Source organism: Monodelphis domestica, chromosome 6, assembly GCF_027887165.1.
Source record: "Monodelphis domestica isolate mMonDom1 chromosome 6, mMonDom1.pri, whole genome shotgun sequence".
Lineage (NCBI taxonomy): Eukaryota > Metazoa > Chordata > Mammalia > Didelphimorphia > Didelphidae > Monodelphis > Monodelphis domestica.
Window position 1 is genome coordinate 2,386,162 of NC_077232.1, and position 20,735 is coordinate 2,406,896.

Sequence of the window (20,735 nt, forward strand, 5' to 3'; positions counted from 1 at the left end):
GCTGCTGAGCTCTGCTCCGGCCCCGATTCCTCAGAACGCCCCAGTGGATCCCCAAACCCTTCCTAGGGCCCTACTGTGTGCCAGGCACTGGGGAAGGACCCCCGGACCCTCAGTCTGGGGCTTCCCTTAAGGCAGGTGCCCAGGGCCAGGGGCAGGGCTGACACCCTGTGGCAGGGGAGTGCAAGGGCGAGACGGAAGAAAGGACGAAGTCAGGGTCGCTTGGCACGTGGACGAGTCCTAACAAGTGCGTGATAGAGAGACTGAACGGGTTTTCCGGCTGCCCCACGGGCTGTTCCCCGGGAGAGGACTCACGAGGCAGGAGGGGAGGGGGACGACGCCGAGGAAGCCGGGAAGACTTCGCTCCCGGTCCGCTGCAGCTCTTCCTTCTCCCCGCCTCCTGGGGCCCCGGCCCGGCGCCCCACAGCCCGGGCGTGCAGGCAGGGGGCGCTCTGCCCCTCCCCCCATACTCACTCCTTAAAATCCTCTGCAAATTGCCCTCAAAATCCAGGGCCCACTGGTTGAGGGAGCAGGTGGCCACCGTCACCTTCCGGCCCATGCCTGCAGCCAAGCCCGGCACCCCGCTACCGAGCCGCGCCGGGGGGGAAGGGCAAGGGGAGAGGCAACGGCAGGGGCAGGCGGCCTTCTTCCTTCCGGCTCGAACGCCGCGCAACGCCGCGCTGGGCTGCGGCTAGCCCGAAGGTTACAATGTATCCGCGAGCGCCGAAGGTTAGGATGGATCCCGGGCCAGACGGGGATCCGCCAGGGCCGCCGCCAGCCGCCGCGAGCAACCCGCTGACAACGCGGCACGGCCTTCACCCCGCGGCTCTCGCTTGCAGCCACCGGCACCCCTCAGCGGCCCCGCCCCGCCCCGCCCCGCTCGGCCTCCGGGATCTGCTCTAGACCTGGAGAGAGAAGGGGCTCCGAGTACAGATCGGCCCCTCTCCCCGGCGCTCTTAGACTGGGGATTCGGGCCTGGCCTGAGCCTCCCTTCTAGCTGGCATACTGTGACTGTGCTTTAGAGCCCCCCCCGATCCACCCCCGTCATCCCCTCCCCCTCCAGCTGAGGCCTGGGTGACCCCCGGCCCAGCCCGGTCACGTGGCCCGAGATTGCTACACTCTGCCCGCGGGGATGAAGTCCATTTAAATCCGAGGTGGGGGCAGGGCGGCCCGGGAGCCCAAAGCCGCGCGCTACGTGGCCCTCCGAGCCTCGGGATCCAAGGGAAAAGCCCCGGACCTCGAGGAGGGAGCCACCACTGCCGGGGAGGCGGGGAGAGCAGGGATGAGGAGGGAGACCGAGCCGGGGATGGGGCCACGGTAGGGCCCCGGAGGCCAGTGACGATTCCAAGATTTAGACTTAAACTCGTCCTCGGGGAAAGCGGGAGCCACGGCAGAGCAAAGAGGCCAAACAGCCTGCTCGGCGCCCTCTCAGGGGATCCCCGCCCAGGAGGAGGTCTTGCGGGGGGGGGGGGGAGATAGGCGGCCTGGGAGGGGTCAGGGACCCGCCTCCGCCCCTGCTGCTGAGTGGTCAGGCCCCTGCCTTCCCGGTGGGCTCGGGATGGCTTGAGGTCTCTGCGCCAATCCGGATGTGCCGGGCGCTCTGACAGAGAGATGCCCGGAAGCCCATTGGGCGCCTCTGGGGGACGCGTCAGCCGGGGGGCGGTCCTTGAGCTGCCGAGCCGAGCTGGGCGGCCCCGCTGCCCGCGGCGGCTTCTCGGCTTGAGCGGAGCAGGCTGGGCACGCAGCAGGTAAGGAAGCCGGGGCAGCTCTAGGGCAGCGCGGCAGCATCTTGTCTTCGGCTCCGAGCACACGCCTAGGCTCTGTGGGGGTGTCAGCCTGCGGTGGCCCGAGTGAGACGCTTCCCGAAGCCGGTCGCCGGCGTAGACGGGGGCGTGGGAGTGCCCGAGAGGGGAGGGGGGAGGAGGAGGGGCGCCCTTCCCGTGCGGGGCTTTCGAGGGGTTTCGCCTTTATTTCTCCATTTAAATTTGGAGCGTCTAGTCGGGCCGCCGCCCCGCTCCGTCGCCGTCGCCCTCCCTAAGCAGTCGCGGGAAGAAGCCGACGGAGAGCCCGCTGGGGACGGCGAAAAGCTAGAAGCGGGTGGAGAGGGGGAGCGCCCGGCGCCCGTTTGGTCTCCTAAGTAACCCCGGAGGAGCCAGCGCCCCGGAACAGGGACGCAGAGCCCCGCCGAAGCGGCCCACGAGCCCGGCCAGTGACCCAGAAAGGCTCGTCTGAGAGCTGTCCGAATGGCCCAGAAGCCGGCCAGGATTTTCCTTTGGGGCCCTAAAATCCTGGGCTCAGCCTCGGTGGGCCTGCGGGCTTCTGCCTCCTCCCCTGGCCCATGGGTGGCGGAGCAGATAGAATGCTGCCGCCTGGCAGAAGGACCCCCCCTTCCCGGCTTCAAGTCTGGCCCAGAGACCCTGGACAAGTCACCTCACCCTGTTGACCTTGGCTTTGTCATCTGAAAATGATCGAGGAGGAGGACCTGGGCAGGGCAGAACCAGCCCAGCAGTGTGGACCGGAGCCTGGTCGGTTGGGGGCCAACAGAAAGGCCCGGAGGAGGTGGGAGGCCCTCCAAAGGGAAGGCCTTCGGGGTGCAGGATGGATTTGAGCTGAGCCTGGAAGATGGGGGAGCCAGGCCAGGCCAGGCGCCACCTCTTGGCTTTGCCCTTCTCCAAGTCCAACGTTAGGCTGGAGAGGTGGCTGGGGACCTCAGCAGGCAGAAAGCCAGATGGTGGGTCCTGGGTTCAAATGTAGCCTCCGCTACTTCCTGGCTGGGTGACCCTGGCCAAGTCACCCCCACAGCCCAGCCCTCGCTGCTCTTGTGTTGATTCTAAGATGGGAGGCCCGGCCAGGCCGAAGGTTTTCTCCTGAAATGGGCTTTGCTGAAGGAAGGCCTTTGGTGAGTCTCCCGGAGCCTCCTGGGCTGCTTCTGCAGGACCAGACAGGTTGGGCAGGTCCCAGCCCAGAGGTGGGAGGCTGGACCCGGAGGCCGTCGTAGGAGGGAAGGCCAGGAGGGCCCTGCCTCAGCCTCGCCTGGCAGGACTCTGCCCCGGGCTGTCCTGGCAGCCCTTAAAGCCCCTCCCAGCAGGTGTCACATTCCGATGGGGCAGGTGATAAAAAGGCAGCCGGGACTCACCCATCCTGACGGTGGCCAGAGGACGGCCAGCCCTTGGCGGTGGGGAGTCTCGGCCCCAGAAGGCCTGGATAAGCATGTGCCTGGGGCGGGCAGCGGGGGGCTCAGTGGAAAGCGAGCCGGGAGGTCCTGGGTTCAAGTTTGACCTCAGATGTTTCCTAGCTGGGTGACCCTGGGCGAGTCACTTACCCCTGGTGTCCAGCCCTTAAACACAGTATTGACCCCGAGAGGGAAGAGAAGGAGTTTTAAGGCCCCCCCACCCGCCTCCCTGGCACAGCTGAGCCCCTCCTGACCCTTCTGGCTCCTCAGCTGGCTCTCCGCGCAGCACGCCTGGGGCAGAAGCTTTGGTGTGCATTTAGGGAAACAGGTTGCCCGACGCCCCCCGGACTGGCGGGCCTGAACGAGGGTTGCTGTGGGTCTTGGGGACCCCGTTTTACACAGGAGGCGACAGAGGCGAAGAGCGGGTGGGTGACGGGCCGACCATCACACAGCTGGTAGGTCTTGAGGTGGGACTCGAACCCAAGCCTTCCTCATCTGAACCCGAGATGGGCTACTTCTTTGGGAAATGGCTGCAGCCAATGAAAAGGCCACCAAGCAGGAGCAAAGCTGCCGGGCCGCTTCATTCGCCCTCCAAAAGGGTCAGGCCGGCTCCGAGAGGGAAGTGGCCGCTGCGTCCTGGCCCGGGGCTAACGGTGGGCTAACGGCCCCTCCTCCGGGCGCTCGCCCTCTAATGGCGGCTCTTCAGCCGGACTCTCCGGGACCCCGTGGAGGGTTTTCTTGACAAAGGTACCATTTCCTTCTCCAGCCCATTTGGCAAATGAGGAAACAGGCCAACAGGGTGAAGTGACCGGCCTAGGGTCACACGGCTGGGAGTTCCTGAGGCCAGATTGGAACCCAGGAGGGGAGTCTTCACTGACTCCAGACCCAGAGCTGCCCCCAGAGCGTTGGATGATCTAAGATGGGCCAAGAGCATTCCAGGCTCCTGTGGCCTCAGGCTCCCCTTTTAGCCTCAGAAACAAGTTGCTCTCAGATGACCAGCAGACAAGTTGCTATCCGATGGCGCAGAAGAGAAGACGAGGGACCACTGGGGGAGGGCCCTGGCTGGCCTGCCGGAGGAGCCTGTGGATCCGGCACTTGGGGAAGGGGCCCTCCTGGGGCTGGGGTTCCGGCTCCCACCTGGCCCCAGGGCTTGGGGAGGCTCGCTGGCCGCCTGACTGCTCCCAGGCTGGCTTCCCTGGACTTGGAAAGGCCCCTCAGCTGCCTGGTTGTTCCCCATTTTCTCACCACGTGTAAAGTGTGGCAGCGGTCGACACGCCGGTGCTTTGTGGCCCCTTACAGTCGTCCCTTTCCCATCCGTGGTACCAGGGTGGCAGCAGGAGTTCCGTCGGGCACTCTTTGTGGCATGGCCCAGTCTGGAGGCACACGAGCTGCTCATTTTTCTCCCAGTTGCAGCATTTTGCACAGCATCAGGCGGGTCCAGTTTACCCCCGGGAGCCACCGTCGCCGCTTCTGGGTTTTTTTTCCCTCCTAAATGCAGCCGTTTACAGGACGCTTGACTGAGCCTTTTCATGGCCACATCTGTGATGGTTGTTGGTCCCCAGAGGGTCTCATCCCTCCCACACTAGCCCCGCTCTTGTGCCCGGGCAGGAGGTGCCCAAACCCTCTTCCCCAGTGGCCAGACCATCCTCAAACAGGGAAGTTTGCCCGAGGCCTGTCGGTGGGAGGGAACACATTTATAGGTCACCCGTCAGCCTTACAAATAGTATCTCTCTTCATCGTCACGAAAAACTGAGACAGAGGCGTTAGGATGGCTGCTTGACATTTGAGGAAACTGAGGCAAACAGGGAAATCAGGCTGCCTTTGAGCTCAGGTCTTCCTGCCTCCGTCCTGGCACTCCCTCCGCACCTGAACACCCCCCTCCCCCCCCCCCCCCCCCCCGCTAGCTGCCTCTGGTCAACAGGGGCTTCTGATGGGATTTCCATTTTTTTAACAAATAAGTAAACTGAGGCTTGGGCAGGTGAATCAGCAGCCTGCGCCCTAGGAGGGGCTTAATGGACTTGCTCACTAGTGGAGAAAGCATGTGACCGTCTGCTGTGTCATGTGACCGTGTACTGGGCTTCTCTCCAGGCTCCAATGGCGTCCCGGGCTCCAGCCAGCTCCGCCCCGCAGAGGGACTCCAGGAGGATTCCAAACGGGGGCGATGCCACCCAAGGGAAGTGGGGCCGAGCCTGGTAAGTCTGCTGGCGGGAAGCCCCAACGCGGGGGGACGGACGGAGGCCGGGAGGCCTGGAAGCTCCCTGGCTGTAAAGGCAGCCGCCGCCCCCCCCCCCAGCCATCCGCGGAGCCCCGGGACGCTTCACCTGCCTCTCACCGCCGCCCTTCTCTCGCAGGGAGGTGGACTGCTTCTCCCTGGCCAGCGTCGTCTTCCTGCTGGCCTTCGCCCCCCTCATCGTGTACTACTTCGTCATGTGCTGCGACCAGTTCGGCTGCTCCCTCGTGGCGCCCGTGCTGGACGTCCTGGGCGGCAGGGCGAGCCTCCTGGACATCTGGGCCCGCACGCCGGGGGTCACGGCCCGGGCGGCCCTCATCTACGGCGCCTGGGTCGCCTTTCAGGTGGGCCCCCGCCCCCCCCCCCCCGGGGCCCCCTTGGCGGCTTCTCCGCGCCGGGACGGGCTGCCCCCCACTGACACACTCCCCCCACCGGGACGTCCTTCTGCTTTTAGGTGCTTTTATACACGACGATTCCCGACTTCTGCCACAAGTTCCTGCCCGGCTACGTGGGAGGCGTTCAAGAAGGGGCGGTCACCCCCGCAGGTGAGTGCCGGCTGCGGGGGCAGGGTGGGTGCCCAGCTCGGGAAGGGCGCAGACGCAGCCCCTCCCCCACCGCTCCCCCCCCAGGCGTCGTCAACAAGTACCAGATCAACGGTCTGCAGGCCTGGCTCATCACCCACCTGCTGTGGCTCGCCAACGCCCACCACCTGCACTGGTTCTCTCCCACCGTCATCTTCGACAACTGGATCCCGCTGCTGTGGTGCGCCAACATCCTGGGCTACGCCGTGTCCACGTTCGTCATGATCAAAGGCTACCTGTTCCCCACCAACGCCAAGGACTGGTATGTCCACGGGGGGGGGGGGAGACCCCAGGGAGACCCCCCGGGCCATCCCACCGGGGGGCCTCGGGGGGGCACAGGCTGGGTTTGGGGTCCCAGGACCGAGGTTCAAGTCCTGTAGCTCTTAAGACTCGCGCCCCTCGAAGCGAGACTGGGCGGCCTCCCGGGCCCCTCGCAGCTGTGAAGCTCAGCTCCTGGGAAGAGCAGAATTGGGGGGTGCAACATCAATTGCGACCTCGACGTGGGGCTGGGAAGCCTGGTGGAGCAGACTTGTTGGGGAGTGCTGCACCCGGCCAGGTGACCGTCTCTGCCCCCCCCCATTTGGGGTCTTCTCCGGGGGGATGCGGCGGGGGGGGGGAGTCACATCGACACGTGTAATCCACACTCGCCCCCTCAGAGCTAGGCCTGTGGAAAACGGGGCACAGGCTCCTCTGAGCTCTACAGGGAACTTCCAGGCAGAGACGGGCTCAGTGGCCTCCTGGGGGCAGAGACGGGGCTCAGTGGCCTCCTGGGGGCAGAGACGGGGCTCAGTGGCCTCCTGGGGGCAGAGACGGGGCTCAGTGGCCTCCTGGGGGCAGAGACGGGGCTCAGTGGCCTCCTGGGGGCAGAGACGGGGCTCAGTGACCTCCTGGGGGCAGAGACGGGGTCAGTGACCTCCTGGGGGCAGAGACGGGGTCAGTGACTGCTGGGGGTTCTGGGGGCAGAGACGGGGCTCAGTGACCTCCTGGGGGCAGAGACGGGCTCAGTGACCTCCTGGGGGCAGAGACAGGCTCAGTGACTGCCGGGGGTCCTGGGGGCAGAGACGGGGCTCAGTGGCCTCCTGGGGGCAGAGACGGGGCTCAGTGGCCTCCTGGGGGCAGAGACGGGGCTCAGTGGCCTCCTGGGGGCAGAGACGGGGCTCAGTGGCCTCCTGGGGGCAGAGACGGGGCTCAGTGGCCTCCTGGGGGCAGAGACGGGGCTCTCTCGGTGCCTGTCTGGCAGCCCCCAGTCACCTCGGACCCTTCCTGCCCCCTCAGCAAGTTCACAGGCAACTTCTTCTACAACTACATGATGGGGGTGGAGTTCAACCCGCGCATAGGGAAGTGGTTCGACTTCAAACTCTTCTTCAACGGCCGCCCCGGGATCGTCGCCTGGACGCTCATCAACCTGTCCTTTGCAGCCAAGCAGCGGGAGCTCTACGGTGCCGTGACCAATTCCATGGTCTTGGTCAACGTCCTGCAGGTGAGGGGGTGCCCCGAGTGCCCGGGGGGCTCCCCGGGACACACTGAGGGGGTGCCCGGGGACCTTCTCTGCCCCCCGTAGTCGATGCTCCCCAGGACACACTGGGGGGACCTTCTCTGCCCCCCGTAGTCGATGCTCCCCAGGACACACTGGGGGGGCCTTCTCTGCCCCCCATAGTCGATGCTCCCCAGGACACACTGGGGGGGCCTTCTCTGCTCCCCGTAGTCGATGCTCCCCAGGACACACTGGGGGGGCCTTCTCTGCTCCCCGTAGTCGATGCTCCCCAGGACACACTGGGGGACCTTCTCTGGGCTCTGCGCCCCCCGCAGTCGGCTGCAGGCTCCCCGAGCCCTCTGTCTTGCAGGCTCTCTACGTGGTGGACTTCTTCTGGAACGAGACCTGGTACCTGAAGACCATCGACATCTGCCACGACCACTTTGGCTGGTACCTGGGCTGGGGCGACTGCGTCTGGCTGCCTTACCTGTACACCCTGCAGGTGAGGTGGGGGTGGGGCGATGCCCCTTGTCCCTGTTCGGCCCGTGTCTGGGAGCTCCCCTGCTCCGCGCGTGGCCCAAAGGAGGCGCTCAGTAACAATCGATCCGGGGCAGCCGGGTGAGCCTAAGTGAGTCCTTCACCCACTGCCCAGCCTGGAACCCGGCACAGCGTAGGCTCTGAGACGGGGCATGGGGCGGGCACATTCCGGGCATTGGGGCCCACAGCAGGCACGAGGGCCCGTTTCCCCACTTCCTGGGCACAACTGGCTCCTGTGCCCCTTGCCCTAAGCGCCCGGGAAGCCTTGGAGCACCCCATTTTACCTAGGCGGGGGTGGGCAAGTAGCAACAGTGCCCGCCTGGCATGGGGCATGTTTCAGTTGGCACAGCACAGCCCGGCACACCCCGTCCTAGACACACCCCGAGTCACACCAAACTGGGCAAGGTCCAAGCCGGGATCGGAGTCCAGATCCATCCAAACTCCATGCAGAGTCTTTGTGGCGCCTCCTGCCAGGGAGGAAATGGCAGAACCAGATTCTGCTCTCAGCTCTTTGGCCTTCCCCCTCCTGGGGGCCCTGGTTTAGGGACAGGCTGGCAGCGCAGTGAAGTGGCTCATGGGGAGAGCCAGGCCTGGAGTCAGGAGGTCCCGAGTTCAAATTTGACCTCAGACACGTCCTAGCCGGGTGGCCTTGGGCAAGTCACTTCACCCCGAGTGCCTGGCCCTGACCACTCTTCTGCGTCAGAGACCCGGAGCTGGCACGCTCGGAGTGCACCCAGCAGTGCCCCCTCTGCCCTCTGCCTTCTTCCCGCAGGGCCTGTACCTGGTCTACCATCCGGTGCAGCTGTCGGCGCCGCACGCCCTGGGGGTCCTGCTGCTGGGCCTGGGGGGCTACTACGTGTTCCGGGAGGCCAACCGCCAGAAGGACACGTTCCGCAAGACGGACGGGAACTGCCTGGTGTGGGGCCGGAAGCCGCGCTACATCGAGTGCTCGTACGTGTCGGCAGACGGACGGCGGCACCGCAGCAAGCTGCTGGTGTCGGGCTTCTGGGGCCTGGCGCGCCACTTCAACTACACGGGTGACCTGATGGGCAGCCTGGCCTACTGCCTGGCCTGCGGTGGCACCCACCTCCTGCCCTACTTCTATGTGGTCTACATGGCTGTGCTGCTCATCCATCGCTGCCTGCGCGACGAGGACCGCTGCTCCCGCAAGTACGGCCGCGACTGGGAGCGCTACACGGCCGCCGTGCCCAAGCGCCTGCTGCCCGGCCTCTTCTGAGAGCCCTCAGTGCGGCCTGGCCCCCGCAGCCGGGCTCCTCGGTCACCTTTAAGAACTGGATGGGCGCAGAGGAGGCCGGGACCAGGGAAGCCAGCGGGAAGACGCTCCCCTGTTTGGGGGGGCCTGTGGCCTCCTGGGGGACCCCTCAGGCAGTGGCCACCTTCTCGGCCTCGTCTTCCATCACAGGCCTCGGGCAATCCAATTTCTTTCCCCATGAATCGGAGGAAGCCCTTTTTCTCCTCTTTGCTGAGGTCTTCATCCAGGCAACCGTCGGTGACTGACTTGCATTTGCACCCACCTGCGTGCCAGGTGTACAGGAAGGGCGGACAATCGCCCTGACGCTCGAGGATCCCTGTCCAGTGGGGAGACAGTGTGCTCAGTCATCGGAGGGAGACCAGGAGAGGCTTCCTGTAGGAGGAGCCTCTCAGCCACAATTGGGGGCCCTTGGGGCTGTCGGGTTCAGGAATCCTGGTGATGCCTGGGGTGGCGGGGGAAGGGTCAGCGTCTTGGGTAGACCTGGACAGGGGAGGATGGGCTGGAGTTGGGGGGGGGGGGATGGAGGAAGGGACCTCACTAGCAGCCCCTGCCCTGACCCAGAGCAAGGGCCCGGTTGGAGGAGAGGCTGGTGCAAAGGCTAGTGCAGATGGCATCTGTGAGAAATGTCTCAAGGCTGAGCCAGGGGCTGATCTGGAGGCTTCTAGGCTGGGGGAAGGGATGGCCCCCAGGACAGTGGGGTCGGGCTTGGGGGATGGAGAGCTGGGACTCGAGATGGGAGGTCCTGGGTTCTAATTCGTACTCTTAAGAAGGTAAAGGGCTAAGAAAAGGCTGAGACACAGCTGAGCTCTCCATCTAGCCTGGGAAGGGAGAGAGAGGTCAGGGCTGGACAGAGAATGGCCTGACTGAGGGCCTTGATCTGGCAGAAAGCTTGGCCTTGAGGCCGCAATGACGCTAGTGCGAGTTTTGCCTTTGGCATAGACCAGCCAGAAACGAAGCACTGATGGTACTTCTCAGTGCCTCCATGAAGGGAGCTGAGCTCCTCTCATTGGTGAAACTACAGGTCTGGACCCTCCCAGCTCCCCCAAAAGTGCTCCGGACCCAGCGCCCTCAAGGCCATCAGAGATGCTGCTGGCTTCATGCCCGTCTGGAGCCATGTGGCCCCAAGCTGGTTGCTAGGAGGTCCTCCTGGTGGCAGCAAGCAGATCCTGGGGCTTGGGGTGATCCTCCCTTGCTGGGGTTCCTTGCCATCTCAGGGCCCTAGCACCCTGCTCACACAGTGCCTTTGGGGACAGCGGGCATCTAATGAATGCTCACTGGCCCAGCATGGAGCCTCGCCCCCCTCTCTGCTGCTAGACTCGGGATTCCCCCCCCCCCAGGTGCTGCCCCTCCCTTCGAGGGCCATGGCCTGGCACAGATTCCAAGTTTTGCTGCCCACCTGCTGGGGGGCTTCTTTAAAGCCATCCCAATCTCTACCCTGAAGCCTCGGCCCTCGTCATCCTGGATGCCCCCAGGGTGCTTTGCCAATCACAGGGTGCTGACTAGCACTGAACACAGTGGGGTCCTCTCTGGGGCCCCTCCAGCCTCTCCTCACCTGTGGGATTTCTAAACCCAAAGGAGGCCCCTCATTCTTAGGGGGGTCTTCCTGCTCCAGCCAGCCCAAGGCCTATCTCTAGGCTTCAGGATCCATCCTCAGCTGGGAGCGCTGGGCAGGGACATGTATCTTGGCTCAGAGCCTTCACCCTCGGCACTGACAATAAATATTTGTTAAAGAATCGATTCTGGTGCCTGCTTCCATGTCAGGCTCTGGCCTGCCCTTCTGTGGGGTAAGTCAGCCTCCCACAGGGGATGGGTTCTTGGAGGTGGGACGGTGTTGGCGAAATGATGGATGGGATACAGCTTTTGCATTCAACCCACAGCACAGATTTCACAGGATAAACTGCTCTGCCTTGGCTGAGGCCTGACTTTATTTTATACCCTCATGATCACACATCTACTTGGCACACAGTTTCTTCTCATCACACGTTTCCATGGAACCTAACAACAGACAGTGAGCCTAGAGAGATAGTCAATGAAACATTGTTGCTAAGTCTAGGATCAGAGGGTAGAATCAACATGACCCAGATATAGGTTAGGGAATTCAAAGCACAGATTTGCCAGAAGTTTTTATGCCTAGGAAAGAGGGTCCTATCTAAGTGGGTATATAAGAATCCTTAGGTTTAGTTTTGTAAGTGGGCTCTCCTGGTAGTATCCTAGGGGAACAGTGGGACATCTGTATTAACTCTGAAAGCATGTTGCTCTCATCTATTTTTCCTGGGGCTAAGTAAGAATAATGATCATGGCAATTCTAATAATAAGGGAATGTTAATGAAAGTCACTTAGAGGGATTTCAGTGGGTGTTTCCATCCTTCCTGGGGGCTGCTTTGTAGTCCCTGGTTTCCATGTGTGACAGCGTGTTCTTTGATGGCTCCCGGTGTCTCCCCCTTTTCCGTTTTTTATTGGAGTGACTTCAATTCATCTTGGACTTGATATAGGGTAGAACCTAGTTATGAATGCTAACTGTTATGCAGTCAATCAATCTAATATGTATGTGACATTCTACAATTTGGATATTATCAAATCGCCTAAACAACACTCTTGCGACATTACTACAACAAAGAATTCCGTGATCATTTACTAGGTTTCTACAACACTGTGATAGACATGATTAATGTGAATAAAGCCATTTGTAGGTTAGCACCCCTTGACCTGCTGAGAGGATCGCTGTGCTTTTGGTCAGCTTTCACTATCAATCACAACAACAAAACATATTTGTATCTAGGTTAAAGCAGGCCAGTTTGGGGTTTTTCCTCAGTTTACAAGTTCTTTTTTTCTTGTGTTACTTTAAAGCACCTGGCAGTGTTGCTTGGTTTCTGTCCATAAACAGAATTCAGTGGAGTGTGTCTTGAAGGTGGTTGATGTTCTTGGCTTGCCTGGCTTGTAATGGGAGTGAATGTAGCTCTGTGAACAAGGAAAGGAGGGGGGCAATGGGTAGTGATCTTTGGGTTTTAATTCTGTAACTGCAAGCTTTTGGGGAAATAACCTAGGGGGGCTTAAAGTAGGGTATATGTTTATTGAACCTACAAGTATTTGCTCTCATATTATTTCTCCTATATTGGGGAGAGAATAATAACCATAACAAGTCCATTAGTGGGGGAAATTTGGGAAGAGAAGTCACGGAGGGGGATCATGAGGGGGGCTCATTCTGGGGTCTGCTTTGCAGACCTCCTTTCCTCAGACCGTGACCTTGTCAGCCAGTCAGGGTCTTCCTTTTTGTTTTTTAAAGTAAACGACTTCATCTCGATTTTGACTTGACGTATGGTGGATTCTAGGCATCCAATGACAATTGGAAAGCAAACAAGAATGAGAAAAAATAAGACGAGAGCAAATCCACAGGCAATAAGGGTGTGAATGAGACTATTATGGGACCCATAGGCAGAAACCTTGTCATAAAATGAATTTGCAATAGATGAGGCCGAATAAAGGGAAGTCCTGGAATGGCCAGTATCCATCACTTGCGTATGCAGTGTTCTCAGGTCCATGGAGAATTCTGAGTGGCTCCACATTCCAAAGATGTGCTGTTGTATGTTCTCCCATTATGAGGAAGGGGAGAAAGCAATCCGTTTGGCCTCCGCACGGCGCTTCGATTTCCATCTCTCCTTTATATTCTGTAACTGGCTGCCAATAGAAATGATGGCTTCTTCCAAGACATTGAAAGGAGCCTGAGCCTCGCCTCGTCTCTGTGTTCGTGGGTTAGGAGGCCAAGGGAAACATTCTTTTTTTTTTTTAAATATATTTTATTTGATCATTTCCAAGCATTATTCGTTAAAGACATAGATCATTTTCTTTTCCTCCCCCCCCCCACCCCCCATAGCCGACGCGTAAGTCCACTGGGCATTAGATGTTTTCTTGATTTGAACCAAGGGAAACATTCTTAGGAAGCTTGTCTACACGTGCGCAGCGTGGACTGCTGGGCCAGGCGCAGTAACGGATACAGCCCGGGATGCGATCGCTGAAATAAGAGCAGCTGTGCCCAGAATTAGGGCGGAATGAAGCGTTTAGGACCGCTTAGACGGTTCGACGAGCCCGGGACCATCATGCCACTCCGTTGCCCAGTTCACAGGGAGCATAATGAAGGGGGGTTAACAACGAATAGGGTTGCAGAAATAGCTGGATCAATACAGTTGGCCAAAATACGTCCTGAACAAGAAATCTTACACGTTGTGGGAGATTCACGTGGCCATCGTGAGGAGGAGAAACTGCTGATTGTTTGAAGAAGCAAAGCATGGGGAGATCTGACACAGGCGCAGCCACATCTGAAGTCTTCCTTGTTGTTGGGACGGAACGAAACAGGACGAAGCAAGGCAATCGATCTCCACAAAGTGCCTGGGCATTGCTTCCAAGGCAGAAGAGCAGTAAGCGCTGGGCAATGGGGGTTCAATGACTTGCCCAGGGTCACGTTCAGCTGGGAAGTGACTGAGACTTGAACCCAGGACCTCCTGCCTCTCAGCCTGTCTCCTGCTTGGCCCCAGAGCGAAGCCCTGGGAATGATAAATTTGGTCTTGATGACAGGAAAGCTTCCCAATGACCAGGGCTTGGGGAGTGGAACGGTGCCTTCGCTGGAGAGGGAGGTCTGTCCCAGGCAGGCCTCAGAGGTCCCTTCTGTGTCTGGGATCCTCCTGTGCTGAGGAGGCTCACTGCTCACCTCGGTCTGTTGTGGTATCCCCTGGGCCACTGAAACAGGAATTCCTGAGGCAATCAGTTGGGCCAGGTCAGCCGACAGGAATTTATTAAGCTCCCCCCTCCCCCCCCCCCCCCCGGTGGTGTGCCCAGAACTGTGCTAAGGGCTGAGGATGTTCCCCCCAAATGTGAGAAGAAAACCACTCCATGAAACACCTTAGAGAAGCGGCTTTCAAGTAGCCTCGGTGAAGGGTTTGTGGGGGCCATTTGGACACATGGGATGACCTGGGTGACCCAGGCAGCAGCTCCCGGTGGGGGGGTCAGCTTCAACCCCCAAACAGTGCCGGGGCTGGCTCAGGCTCGGGCATTCCAGTACAGGTGGGCACCCATGGAGACACCCTTCCCTTGGCCGACAATGGCCACTGCCAATAAGCCATTAGATGGCTGCTTCGAGCCAGGGGGCCAAATGGACATTCCTCAAACCCAAGGAACGTCCCTTTCATAGGCCCAGCACAGGGTGGCCCAATGCATATAGCCTGGGCTCAGAGGCCCCCAAGCAGAATTCAAATCCTTCCTCGGCCACCCAAGATGGAGAACCCTGGGCCATCACTTTGGTCCTCAGTTTCCTTATCTGTAAAATTGGGATGATGATAATAAGAGCATTTAGAGGATGTTTTAAGATTGATCCTCCTTAGCTCCATTTTATAGATGAGAAAATCGAGGGGGAATGAGGAAGAGATTTTCTCAGTCGCACAACGAAGACACCATTTGAGGAAGGATTTGAACTCCCTGACTTGTTCCCTGCAGACCCTTAGCTGCCTCCCTCCAAAGGCTCCATCTCTAAGAGGAGCCTCCTAATCCCAGCCTCCACCGCCTCTGCCTTAGGAGCTATTTAAGTCCGCCCATTCCTAGGGGGATTCCGGGTAAAACAAGGCACTTCATCTGTGGCCAGCTCTGAGCAGCCCCCCACAATGGCTTGTGTCGCTCTCTGGCGTCCTGGAACAGGAAGGAGCAGGTTCTCCTGCCTCAGGAGAAACCCCTGCGCAGAGCTCCTGGGCCTCTGAGGAGCCTCTAGGACAGAAGCTGGAGAAGGGCCTCGCCCTGCTGTGCCTAGGCTCGTGCCCTTCCTCATGGCCCCTGAGCAGAGCTCCGGACCCCTCTGATGACCCAGGTTGGGGCACTGTGTGTAGAGTGACTGGTGTGGGCTCCGTAGCTCCTCCCCTCCAGCCAGTGCCTGGAGGCCAAAGAGCCAAGGCGAGCCAGAGGAGGAGGGGAAACCCTGGGAAAGTGGGAAGGCCAGTGGGCCGTTGGAGGTGCTCCCTAAAAGAAGGGGCGTCCCCTCATCCTCACTGACACTCATAGAGCTCCTCCTATGTACCAGCGCTTTACAATGAACTCCTCTGTGCTCACAATCACCCTAGAAGGGAGCTGCTGTTATTATCCCCATTTTACAGTTGAGGAAACTGAGGCAAACAGGTGAAGTGCCTTTGCCAAGTGGCTGAGGTCACACTTGAACTCCGGTCTTCCTGACTCTAGGCTCCTCTTCCGCAGGGGCCCCCTAAGCTGCTTCTCAGAAGGGGAGGCCCTAGTCACCCTGCCCTGTGGAGGAGCCCTTCCTCACCTGTTGTCTCAGTTACCGTAGTCCTCTGGACCACCAGAACTGCTTCCCTCTACAAATCAGTCTGGACCAGAACCTCTGACTGGGTCCCCCCCCCCTCCTGCAATAAGCTCCTATGGATCCCCATTACCCCCATCGCAGCTCTTCTCTGACCCTTCCAGCCTTCTGCACAGTCCCGCTGCCAGCGCCGGCCTCGAACCCCAGACTCCTTCCCACTCTCTCCTACCCCCCCCCCCACAGCTTTCCCTGCCTCCTTCTCTTGGGTGGCAGCCCGAGGGGGCAGGCCCCTGTCCATCCTTCCCTGGGTAGACCTCATGGGAGCCTCGTGGAACCAGAGCCGGGGGGCTCGTGACCTTCCGAGCCCCGCTGGCTTGTTGGTCCCCAGAGGATTCCTCTTCGTCGTTCTTAAAGCCTCCCGTGTGACCTCGAATCCATACCAAGCACTGCTTCGAGACAGAAGGGTGGGAAGGGAATGGGGGTCAAGTGACTGGTCCAGGGTCACCCAGCTGGGAAGGGTCTGAGTCGGATTGGAACCCAGGCCTGACTCTCCAGCCACCGGGCCACCCCCTCTCCCAGCTGGACCTCACAAAGCCAGCAGCAGCTTGGGAACAAAGCTTGCATTGTGATCTCAGGGCGGCATCACTGGGCGGCACCGGGGCGCCCCAGGCCAGAGTCCCGGCCTCCTCCCAGCCCCCAGGGGTTAAAGGTTGGGGGATTCCCGCCCTCCCGGCCCAGGCCTGCCGTCCATCCCGAGAGGCTGCACGCGATGGGCAAACTGCTCTCCCAGCATCACAGGAACCCGGAGGCTGCCAGCTCGGGGAGTCGCTGCTGCTTGATGCAAGAGCTCGGCTCTGAGGCGGACCTCTGCTCCGAGCCCGGCACGGCCCCGAGCGCCGCCGCGGCTCCCACAGGCGCCAGCTCCGACAGCTGGCACCAGGCCTTGGACTACCTGGACGACTTCGACTCCTCGGGGCAGGACTGCAGTTCCACCAAGCTGCTCTGCGCCTCGGAGGTAGGGGCGGGGCCGGGCGGGGCGGGGCGGGGCGGGGCGGGGCCTCCTCCTCGGCCCTCCCCTGCCCTCGGCCCCCGGGCTCCCAGCCTTGGGGCGGCTTAGAGGAAAGCTAGAGACGCAGCCCTTCCCAGCGCTGCCCCTCCAGGTTCTGGCCCCCCGCCTGCAGTTAAGGCCGGAGCCACCAGAGGGCAGCGGTGAGGAGCAGCAAATGCTCTCCCTCGTCTTTGGCATCCCGGCGAATGGGCGAGATCTCGCCCGCTGCGGTTACGCTCGCGCCCAGCGTGGATCACTGCGTAGCGTCAGATCGCGGCTTTTCTCTCTAGTTTGTAATCCGCTGCAGCTATTTTACTGCGTGCTCGAGCTGTACGTGCCATCCCTGGGCAGGGCAGGGCAGGGCAGCAGAGAGCCCGCCCGCCCGCCGCTCTCACCCGCAGTGCCCGGGGCCTGATGGGACCCCTGCGGAACGCACGCGCTTCCCAGCCCTCCTGGCCTTTGATCTTCGCAAATGGCTCCTGACGTGGTCCGGCCGCCGGGCACCATGCTGGGCACTTTTGAACCCGGCTTCCCGCCCTCCCCCTTGGCCCCGGGAGATCCCCGCTCCCGCCCTTGTGATCCATCCTCAGGAGGGAGGCATCACAGAACCGTCCCTGTGCCCATGTTGCAGATAAGGAAACTGAGGCTGGGAAGGGGAGCGACTGGTCAGCTGTGGTGCCAGTATACACACGACACCACGTGGGCCTCCCCAGCGCCCTGCTCACGGAAAGGAGCCCATAATCCACTAAGCATTTATTGAGCACCTACTGTGTGCGCCAGGGGACTGCTAGGTAGTGCCAGGGGAGGGTGCAAAGGTAGGGAAGGGATCTCCAAGCCAGATGAGGCCGTGGAAGGTGGACTGAGGGAGGAGAGACTAGACCCCCCACCCCCACCCCAGCAGGCCGGGTGAGGAGGGGAAAGAAGAGAACCCATGTAAGAGGGCAAAAGACACAAGCCACAGGCCTGGGCACATCAAAGGAGAGGAATGGCGGCAGTTCTGGCTCAAGAGCAGGAAGATCTGGGTTCAAATGTAGCTTTCCAGCTGCGTGACCTTGGGCGAGTCACTCCACTCTCTGCCTGGGCTTCCTCCGCTGTAAATGGGGATAGACAGAGCCTCCCTTCCTGAAGTTGGTGTGAGAATCAAAGGGGAAAGTGACTGCCTGTGTGCAGTGCTGAGCGCTGAGCCCAACCCCAGGACGTGATTCTGGTGGTTATCTGAGCTGGGGGGCGGGGTGGTGCCCCAACACGGTCCTGGGGAGGTTTAAAAGGGAGGTCATGAATACAAATGACAGGCCTGGGGCAGCGAGGCAGCCAGTCCTGGCATCGGGAAGACCTAGGTTCAAATATGGCCTCCAATACTTCCTAAATGGGTAACCTGGGCAAGACTCAGTGTCTGGGGGTCCGAGAGAAAGGGAGGGGCAAAGAGAACCAGAGAAGGGCAGGCAAAGCCCAGCCTCCAGGGATACAGAGAAATGGGGTCACCCAACTGGGACAAAGGCTGGGAGGGGGGAGATCTCAGACTTTCTCAAAAGATGACCCTTTTACAGGTGTCTCCTCAGGCTCAGAACAATGGCGAATGGAGTTGCGGGGGTCTGTTAGAGATGAGAGCCTGCTCATCCAGTGCACTGGGTTCAAATTCCGTTATGCTCTCGATGAGTTCTGGGGCTTTGCACAGCTCCTTGAGCCTCAGTTTCCTCATCTGAAAAAGGAGGAGGCTAGACTTGGGGCCTTGAAGGTCCCTTAACTGTCTGCCTGGGGATGCCTGAGATGGAAAGCTATTCATGGAGGAATACTCAGACCTCTCCTCCCCGTCATTGAGTCCTCACAAAACCTTTGCACAGAGAAGGAAATTCAGGGTCCTCAGAGAACAAAAAGCATCTGAGGTGAGATTCAAACTCAGATCCCCTGACCCAGGTGTTCCTGAGCTCCTACCCCACTCCCACCCCAAGGCAGGCTCTTGATGGACTCCTGAGACTCTCCAGGGAGGAATGGTGGAAGGAGCCATGAATTTAGAGTCAAAGGGCTTGAGTTCAAATTCTCTGCTCTGTATTACCTTAATGCTGGTGCCCTTGAAATCTAAGAGAGGACACAGTGCATTGGATGGCGGACTTGGGAGTCAGAAAGATCTGAGTTCAAATCTTGACTCTGTGTGGCCCTGGGTGACCCCCCTCGGGTCTCTGCCTCAGTTTCCTCACCTTTAAACTGGAGCCAATAAACACATATGCCGCATCTTGCCAGCCTCCAAGCACTCTCCAAACCCTGGCTCATGGCATCAAGCTCTCTAGTCCTGCCTGCACTCAGGCCAGACAGCTGCCGGGGGCTCTCCCTATTCCCCGGGGGTGGCTGCACACACTGACCGGTCTGTGCCAAGGCGCAGGAGGTGGCCTCCAGGTTTCCTGGTTCTTCCTCTGGCCGGCCAAGGCAGGGAGAGAAGCGGAGAACCCGCTGTCGGTCAGAATCAGGCCATGGGGGGTGGTCAGCGTGCCGCCTCCTCCCCTCTGCACGGCCCTCCTCTGACCCCCCGATGCCCACCCCAGGCTGCTTAGGCTTCGTGCCTCCTGTCAGCCCTCTGGGCCAGGCAGAACAAGTCTGCTCCCTCTGGCCTGGCCCAGACTGGAAGGCAGCCAGTGTGTCCGGGTGGAAGAACCCCGTCTGCTCTGATGGATGCCCATTTGGCTGGCCTGCTGCCACACTGGGCCGCCCTATCCTCGTGCACCGACCACAGCTCCCTCGGCGGGTTCTCCCCAGGACAGGAAGGGGCAGCACGCCTTCCTCCAGAGGCCTGGCCAGGCTCAGGTGGTCTCCGGGTACTTCCGTGGTGACACTGAAAAAGCTAACTTCTGGGGGCAGCTGGGTGGCTCAGTGGGTGGAGAGGGGGGCCTCCTGGGTTCCAGTGTGGCCTCAGGCACTTCCTGGCTGGGTGACCCTGGGTGAGTCACTTCCCCCCCCCCATCCTTGCCCTTAGCACTCTTCTGGCCTGGAAGTGATACTAAGGGGGCAGCTGGGTGGCTCAGTGGAGGGAGAGGGGGCCTCCTGAGTTCCGGTGTGGCCTCAGGCACTTCCTGGCTGGGTGACCCTGGGTGAGTCACTTCCCCCCAGACAGGACGTAGGTGAGGGCTTGAGAAAAGCAAAGACAAGATGACTCTAACTTGCCGCCTACTCTGCTTGCTTTCCGAGTCTAGAATCTGAAGCACGAGCTCGGGCTTCCTCAGCAGCACCCTGGGGACGGCCCCACCTACCCGAGACTCCCAAAGATATGGAGGAGAAACTGAGCCCACGACCCCCGCAGGGCCGAGTCGCCGTCTGAGCACCTTCCTGGGCTCCACGGGGAGAAGCGCCTGGGAAGCGGCTGGCCCTGGACAAAGCAGCAGGCAGGCGGGAAGGGAATGGTGGGAGCCTTTTTCTGAGGCAGAAATTAAAAACTTTCTGATTTAGAGGAATGAAGCGTGCAGTGAGTGAAGCCAGCGGGGCCGGCCTTGCCCAGGGGAGCCCGGAGCGCCCCTCCCCCCCCCCCATCCCGGCCCTTCTGGCAGGGCCGTCTAGGACGGGCTCAGCAGGCCAACGAGATCCGTCCTGGCTGGATGGCGCTGGGGTGGCGGAGCGAGCGCAGGACCGCGGAGGGCGGAGCCGGGCCTGGGGGTAGGTGGGTCCGCGCTGTCTAGGAGAGAAGGGGAAGGGCTGCCGCGGCCCGCACTGCCGCCCCCAACTGGCAGAGGCGGCCGGAGCAGATTTCGTCTCTGTGGCCGAGCCTCCCGCACAGGCTGGGACGCTCTGAGACGGGGCTCCCCGCAGCCCCCTGCCTCGCTGCCCACCCTGCGCAGCACCCAGCGTGCTCGAGTTGGCTCTCCAGGGCACCCTCGTCCGCTCGCCGAGCCCCCCTTTCTTGTGTTTCGGCAGTTCTCGGGTGGCGTCGCGGGCGGGCGGGCGGGCGCTCCTCCTCCCTTGGGGGCTGCCCGCGCTCCCTCCCCTGCCCGGGCTGCTCGCCTCTAGCGCGTCCTCCCTGGGAAGAGCTCCCCGTCCCTGCCGAGAGACGCCGAGGCCCGAGGGAGCCCAGAACCGGCCGAGCCCCGCGGGTGGCTCCTCTCCCATCTTCCATCTCCGGCTGGAGGCTGCCCTCCTCGGAAGGCTGCC

The 20,735-nt window shown here is 61.1% G+C and overlaps 2 protein-coding genes across 3 annotated transcripts in view; one reads left to right on the plus strand and one right to left on the minus strand.

Annotated features, from left to right (window-relative positions):
* NADSYN1 (NAD synthetase 1) overlaps nucleotides 1-1,438 on the minus strand; it is a 23,452-nt gene extending 22,014 nt beyond the window's left edge. Inside the window, exon 1 of the mRNA XM_056801140.1 lies at nucleotides 472-1,438. Within this exon, the coding sequence (XP_056657118.1) occupies nucleotides 472-556 (85 nt within the window). The 5' untranslated portion in view covers nucleotides 557-1,438. The remainder of the gene's footprint in view (nucleotides 1-471) is intronic.
* DHCR7 (7-dehydrocholesterol reductase) overlaps nucleotides 1-20,044 on the plus strand; it is a 20,437-nt gene extending 393 nt beyond the window's left edge. The window contains exons 1-9 of one of the 2 annotated variants that reach the window (XM_056801142.1): nucleotides 1,616-1,745; nucleotides 5,258-5,361; nucleotides 5,521-5,743; nucleotides 5,854-5,944; nucleotides 6,029-6,242; nucleotides 7,256-7,460; nucleotides 7,825-7,956; nucleotides 8,764-16,571; nucleotides 19,787-20,044. In XM_056801142.1, coding sequence (XP_056657120.1) covers nucleotides 5,264-5,361; nucleotides 5,521-5,743; nucleotides 5,854-5,944; nucleotides 6,029-6,242; nucleotides 7,256-7,460; nucleotides 7,825-7,956; nucleotides 8,764-9,228 — 1,428 coding nt within the window. In that variant the 5' untranslated portion in view covers nucleotides 1,616-1,745; nucleotides 5,258-5,263 and the 3' untranslated portion in view covers nucleotides 9,229-16,571; nucleotides 19,787-20,044. Of the gene's footprint in view, nucleotides 1-1,615; nucleotides 1,746-5,257; nucleotides 5,362-5,520; nucleotides 5,744-5,853; nucleotides 5,945-6,028; nucleotides 6,243-7,255; nucleotides 7,461-7,824; nucleotides 7,957-8,763; nucleotides 16,572-19,786 lie in introns of those variants that run through there. The other variant, XM_056801141.1, reaches the window with a different exon arrangement.
* The last annotated feature ends 691 nt before the right edge of the window (nucleotides 20,045-20,735 follow it).